General features: G+C 43.7%; 1 protein-coding gene across 1 annotated transcript; it reads left to right on the top strand.

Moving 5' to 3' along the window:
* Positions 1–275: 275 nt before the first annotated feature.
* On the top strand, positions 276–5,862 carry ETH_00012050 (ribosomal RNA assembly protein, putative; the record flags this gene model as incomplete). The annotated part of the gene is made up of 10 exons (XM_013373175.1): positions 276–515; positions 968–1,171; positions 2,315–2,381; positions 2,619–2,668; positions 2,862–3,002; positions 4,297–4,470; positions 4,822–4,920; positions 5,218–5,286; positions 5,577–5,640; positions 5,828–5,862. The coding sequence occupies 10 exons, from the start codon at positions 276–278 to the stop codon at positions 5,860–5,862; spliced, it is 1,143 nt and encodes a 380-aa protein (XP_013228629.1).
* Positions 5,863–7,116: the final 1,254 nt, after the last annotated feature.

Raw genomic sequence — 7,116 nt, forward strand, 5'->3', positions numbered from 1 at the left:
AGCAACGGCTGCTGCTTTGGGGCTTTTTGGATGTTTTTAGACGCAAATATCATTTTAAATTAAATAAATTAATTTGTTTTATTTTTAATTTAATAAATTAATTCATTTTTAACTTTCAAACCAACAAAACAGATCTTTTACCCCGGAGCCCCTCTTTTTCGCTGCGCCGGCGGGGTTTGCATCGACGCAAAACCCTAAACCCTCAACCCTAAACCCTCAACCCTAAACCCTAAACCCTAAACCCTAAACCCTGCAAAAGGCAAACAGCAGCAGCAATGCCGCGGCGAAAGAAGGGCCCCGGGCCTCCCTCTGACGACGAGGCCCAAACCCCAAACCCTAATGCAAACCCTAATCCAAACCCTGACGCAAACCCTAATTCAAACCCTGATTCGGGGGGCCCCACAGCTGACAGCAGCAGCAGCAGCAGCAGCAGCAGCAAAAAGGGAAAGTACCGCAAAGACAAACCCTGGGACACAGATGATATCGAGCACTGGAAGATCGAGCCTTTTCGCCCCGTCAGTAAACCCTAAACCCTAAACCCTAAACCCCAAACGCTTAACTATAAACCCTTAACTCTAAACGCTTAACTATAAACCCTAAAGCCTAAACCCTAGTCTGTAAACGGTAAACCCTAAACCCTAATCTGTAAACCCTAAACCCTACTAAACCCTGGACTCCAAACCCTAAACCCGGAGAGATATGTTTGCGTTTTATTTGAAAATTTGTTTTTAAATTATTTCAAAACAATTTTTAATGAATAAAAAACAGTTTTTAAATCTTTTTTAAATGAATTAAATTCAACTCCCAAACTCTTTTTGCATTTGTTGAAATCTTTTCGAATTTTTTGAATTTTTTTCGGTTTTTCCACTTTTTTCGGTTTTTTGAAATTCTTTGCATTTTTCGAATTTCTTTTTTAAACTAATGAGTTAAATTAATCCATTTTAACTGCTTTTTGCCGCTTTTGCAGGAAGACAACCCCTTTGGCCTCTGCGAAGAGTCTTCTTTTGCAGTTTTGTTTCCGAAATATCGCGAAAAGTATTTGAAGGAAATTTGGCGCGAAGTGCAGAAGGAGCTGTCCGTACACTTCGTGGCCGCGGAGCTCGACCTCGCCGAGGGCTCCATGACCGTGCGGACCACCAAGAAAACCTTCGACCCCTACATCATTTTGAAGGCGAGAAACTCCGCTTTTCCCCCCCTTGCTTCTTCTTTTCATTTCAGTTGTTATTCTGTTCTTATTGCGCTTAAAAACGTCTCAAAAAAGACCCAAAATGTCCTTTTCTCGTCTTTTTTTGGCCTCGTTTCACCCGCGGAAGTGCTCATGACAGCTCGAAACACCGAGAAAACCTCCGATCCTTGCTCCATTTTGAGGGCAAGAAACTCCATTTTTTTCCTATTCTATTCTTCTTTTCGATTCAATTGTTGTTTTGTTTTTATTTTGTTGAAAAGCGCTTCAAAAATGACCCCGAAAGTCCATTTTTGGCTTTTTTGTCTCATTTTACGTGCGGATCATGACCTTTTGAACTGCAAGGAAAACCTTCGATCCCTACATCATTTTCAAGGCTAGAAACTCCGCCTTTTCGCGTTTCGGTTCTTCTTTTTGATTTCATTATTATTCATTTCTTATTTCGTTGAAAAGCGCTTTAAAAATGGTCCAAAAAGTCTCTTTTTTGGCTTTTTTTCGTTTCATTTCACGCCCGGTGCATGACAGTTCGCACAGCTAAAAAGGCTTCCAATCCTCACATCATTTTGAAGGCAAAAAGCTCCATTTTCTTTTTCTTTTTCTTTTTATTCTTTTTAATTGAATTTAAATTGAATTCAAATTGAATTTAAATTCAATTTAAATTTAATTTGAATTGAATTTAAATTTAATTTGAATTGAATTTAAATTTAATTTGAATTGAATTTAAATTCAATTCAAATTCTGTTTAAAAGCGCTTTCAAAATGATCCAAAAAAGTCCTTTTTTGTCTTTTTACATCATTTTGGAGGCGAGAAACTCCGCTCTATTTTATTATTTTTATTTTTATTTTTATTTTTATTTCTTTTTAATTGGATTTAAATTTAATTTGAATTTAATTTAAAATCAATTTATATTCATTTCAAATTCAATTTAAATTGAGCTTAAATTCTATTTGAATTCAATTCAAATTCAATTCAAATTCAATTTCAATTCTGTTTGAAAGCCCTTTCAAAATGATTCAAAAAGGTCTTGTTTTTAATTTAATTTTAGTTCAATTTTAATTTAATTTTAATTTGATTTTAATTTAATTTTAATTTAATTTTAATTTAATTGAATTTTTAATTTTTCTTTTCAGGCGAGAGATATGATAAAGCTGCTGGCGAGATGTGTTCCGCTGCAGCAGGCCAAAAAGATTCTCGAAGGTTAATTTTGCTGCTGTTGCTGCTGCTGCTGCTGCTGCTGCCTGCTGCTGGTGGTGGTGTTGCTGCTGGTTGTTGCCATTGCTGCTTGCTGTTGCTGCTGCTGCTTGCTGTTGCCGCTGCTGCTTGCTGTTGCTGTTGCTGCTTGCTGTTGCTGCTGCTGCTGCGGGTATTGACGACAGCAGCAGCAGCAGCAGCGGACTACTTCAAAGGATTCTTGTTGCAGCGCTTTTGCTGCAGACGACATGATGTGCGATATCATAAAAATAAAAGGAATGGTTCGCAACAAAGTGAGCCCTTCTGCTGCTGCTGCTGCTGCTGCTGCTGCTGCTGCTGCTAAACCAGCCCTGTCCACGCGTGCGGCTTTCCAGTTGACCCTCGTCTGCTGCCCAGCTGGAACCCAGGCTCCAGGGCTTCGGGTTTAGGGTTTAGGGTTTGGGGTTTAGGGTTTAGGGTTTAGGGTTTAGGGTTTGCGCTGGGCAGGAGAAGTTCGTGAAGCGGCGGCAGCGGCTGGTGGGCCCCAACGGCAGCACTTTGAAGGCTCTGGAGCTGCTGAGCTGCTGCTACATTTTAGTCCAGGGCCAAACTGTGGCGGCGATGGGCAGCCCCAAGGGGCTCAAACAAGTCAGCCTTTTGCATGCATGCATGCAACTGCATGCATGCAGCTGCGTGCGTGCAGCTGCATGCAGTTGTGTGCGTGCATTTGCGTGCTTGCAGTTGCATGCAGTTGCATGCAGTCTGATACATGCAGGTGCATGCACTTGCGTGCATGCACTTGCTTGCATGCACTTGCGTGCATGCAGTTGCATGCAGTTGCATGCGTGCAGTTGTGAAGTGGAGGTTTAAAGTGTCCAAAACAGAGCGAAAAAGAGATTTAAAAAAGGAGATAAAAAATAAAAAAGTGAATAAGAAAGGAATTAAAGCAGACTTAAAAGAGCACAAGAAAAGCGCTAAAAAGGAGCTTTAAAAGATCCAAAATGTCCAAAAAAGATTCAAAAAAAGCAAAAAAGTTTTCCATCTTTGCTGCAGGTGCGCCGCGTGGTGGAAGACTGCATGCAAAATGTCCATCCAGTTTATCACGTGAAGGAACTTTTAATTCGAAGAGAATTGGCCAAAGACGAAAAACTCAAAAATGTAATTTCTCACAACTTGTGCGTTTTTTGATCTTTTTTGTTTCTTTTTCGTTTTTTTGTTTCTTTTTTGTTTCTTTTTTGTTTCTTTTTTGTTTCTTTTTTGGTTCTTCTTCGTTTCTTTGTCGTTTCTTTTTTGGTCCTTTTTTTGTTCCTTTTTAGTCTCTTTTTTGTCTCTTTCTAATATCTTTTTTGTCTCCTTTTTGTCTTCTTGTTGTCTCCTTTTTGTCCCTTTTTTGTCTCTCTTTCTGCTCGTTTTAATCCATTTTTTGTCTCTGTTTTGTCTCTTTTTATTCTCTTTTTAGTCCCTTTTTTGGATCTTTTTGGAGTCCCTTTTGTTTGTCCTTTTGTGACTCTTTTTGTTTCTTTTTTATCTCTTTTTGTTTCTTTTCAAATTTCTTTTTGTTTCTTTTTTTATCTCTTTTTGTTTCTTTTTTATCTCTTTTTGTTTCTTTTTTAATATCTTTTTGCATCTTTTTGTGTCTCTTTTTGTTTCTTTTTCTCTCTCTCTTTGTCTTTTTTTTGTCTCTTTTAGTTCATGTGTTATCTCTTTACTTTTTGTCCCCTTTTGCTGCTGCTGCTGTTGCTGTTTCCGCTGCTGCTGCTGTTGCTGGTGCTGTTTCTGCTGCTGCTGCTGCTGTTTCTGCTGGTGCTGGTGCTGCTCACGCTGTTGCTGCTGCTTTCGCTGTGCTGCTGTTGCTGCTGCTGCTGTGACGTTGCTGCTTCCACCACTGCTACTGCTGCTGCGTCTACTGCTCTTGCTGCTGCTGCTGCTGCTGCTGCTGCAGGAGAACTGGGACCGTTTTTTGCCTCAGTTCAAGAAGCGGAATGTGCAGCGGAAGAAGCAAAAAGAAAAAAAAGAAAAAAAAGAAAAAAGTCTTTTTCCTCCTCCGCAGACTCCTCGCAAAGAAGACCTTCTCATGGAGTCCGGAGAATACTTCATCGACGCAGCAGAAAGAAAGGTGTTCAAACACCTGCTGCTGCTGCTGCTGCTGCTGCTACTGCTGCTGTTGCTGCTGCTCGTGCTGGTGGTGGTCTTTATGCTGCTGGTGCGGGTGCACGTGATGGTGCTGCTGCTCTCATTTCTGACGCTGCTGCTGCTGCTGCTGCTTCCCTTGCTGCTGCTGCTGCTGCTGCTGCTGGGCCAGAGGCTAGCTGGCGTGCATGCTTCTGTGGCTTCTTTCTGGGGCTTTGCTGCCGCATACACTTTTTTTTAGTAAGCACTTTTGTTCTTATTTTGCTGGCTGCTGTGAAGCAGCAGCACTTATTATCACATCTTGTAAATGCGTTTGCTGCTGCTGCTGCTGCTGCAGAGGCGCAAAATGGAAGAGCTGCCAGGGAAGCAGCAGCAAAAGACGGCAGAGAAAAGGAAGAAGAGGGCAGAGGAATATGTGCCCACAGCAGAGAACACGGTCAGCAGCAGCAGCAGCAGTAGCAGAAGCAGCAGAAGCAGCAGCAGCAGCAGCATCGGTTGCTCTGGATGTCGCAGCAGCAGCTGTTTCAGTAGCAGAACATATGGCTGCAGCAAAAACGCCAGGCGAAGCAGCAGCTGCTGAAGCAGCGATCGCAAAAGAGCGGCGTTGGTTGCAGCTACGGCAGCAGCAGCGGCAGCAGTAGCAGCAGCAGCAGTAACAGCAGCAGCAGTAGCAGCAGCAGCAGCAGTAGTATTGAGTTTATTTTTATTTTCACTTTTCGCCTTTTGTCTACAGATAAAAAAGAAGCAAAAACGCCTCGACGAGAAAGAAGCGAACATCCAGAAAGAGCAGAGGCGCATACCGGTGAGAATCTGCTGCCTGCTGCTGCTGTTGCTGCTGCTGCTGTTGCTGCTGCTGCTGCTGCTGCCTATACAATCGCTGTTGCTGCTGCTGCCTATACAATCGCTGTTGCTGCTGCTGCTAGAGACAGCGTTGCTGTCTTTGCTGCTGCTGCTGCTTGCTTTGGGCCCCCATGGCCCTCTAAATCAAGAAATGCTGCTGTGCCCGGAAAAGGACAAGCGCCTGGGCTTAGGGTTTAGGGTTTAGGGTTTGGGGTTTAGGGTTTAAACTTCAGGGTTTGGGTGTTGCTGCAGGACGCTGCGGAGGTGGCAGCAAAAGTGAAGGAGAGCCAGAGGGAAAAGCAAAAGAAAGAGAAAAGTAAAAAGATCTTTTTGCTGCTGCTGCTGCTGCTGCTGTCTTTATTTTATTTATTTATTTTGCATTTCAATTTTGTTTTCTGTTTATTTGTTTTTTCACTTTAATTTGTTTTCTTTTTAATTATCCTTTTTTCGCTCCTTTTATTTTTTAGTTTTTTATTTTCTTTTCTTTGCCTCATTTGCTGCAGGCCAGAATGCCGACGCTTCCTCCTTACTTCTTTAACAATGCATGCATGCATGCACGCATGCATGCATGCATGCGTACGAGTATGCATGCATGCATGTACATGCATGCATGCATACGGGCATTCCTGGGGCTTGCTTGCATTCTTGGCTGCATGCAATCATTGGGATATGCATGCATGCAGGCGTTCGAGTGTGAAGGCCCCAGTGCATGAATAAATGCATGCATGCATGCATTTATTCATGCATATTCATGCATGCATGCATGCATGCATGCATGAATAAATGCATGCATGCAAGTTTTGCTTTGGGTGAACTGGAGAAGGGATTTAAAAGAACTTGGAAAGAAAGAGGCGAGGTGTACAGACACCCGGAGACAATTAGGAATAAAAATAGACAAAAAGAAAAAAGGAAAAAACAAAAAGATGAAAATGAAAAAGACAAAAGTGGCAGAGACAGAAAGTGAAAAAGAAGTGACACCCAGGAAAGAAAAAGAGAATAAACGAGCTAGCTGTACAGACAGCTGGCTAGCTGTACAGACGGCTAGCTAGCTGCAGAGACACACACAGCTAGCTAGCTGTGGGGGTAGCTAGCTAGCTGCGGGGATAGCTAGCTAGCTGCAGGGATAGCTAGCTAGCTGTGCGGGTAGCTAGCTAGCTGTGGGGATGGCTAGCTAGCTGTGGGGATGGCTAGCTAGCTGTGGGGATAGCTAGCTAGCTGTGGGGATAGCTAGCTAGCTGTGGGGATAGCCAAGTAGCCCTTTAGACAGGCAGCTCCTGAGGCAGCTAGCTAGCTGCGGAGAGGCTAGCTAGCTGTGGAGCTGGCTAGCTGGAACTGAAGATAGCTAGCTAGCCACGTATATAATCATATAAAGGGCTAGCGGCTAGCCGTGGGCTGCAGGGCCAGCTAGCTGTAGCTAGCTGCCTCTCAACGAACTCCAGGTCTCGAGCTTGCTTTCTTTCCCCAGCTAGCTAGCTAGCTAGCTAGCTAGCTGGGTACCCCTGGCTAGCTGGCTGGCTAATTGCCTCTGCCTAGCTGGCTAGCTAGCTAGCTAACTAGCTAGCTAGCTGCCACGGGTTGGCCGCCTGGCTGGCTGCCCCTGGCTAGCTAGCTAGCTGGCTAGCTGACTAGCTGGCTAGCTAGCTAGCTAGCTAGCTAGCTATGTAAACAAGCACTGACAAGCCATGGTGTTTAATTGCTAGTTGCTGCAGAACCAGCCGCAGCGTGAAATCTAGCTCATACCAAACAAGTCCCGCTGCTGCTGCTGCTGCTGCTATGGTGCTGCTGCTGCTGC

This window comes from Eimeria tenella, genomic scaffold, assembly GCF_000499545.2.
Source record: "Eimeria tenella Houghton genomic scaffold, Eth_scaff123, whole genome shotgun sequence".
Classification (NCBI taxonomy): domain Eukaryota; phylum Apicomplexa; class Conoidasida; order Eucoccidiorida; family Eimeriidae; genus Eimeria; species Eimeria tenella.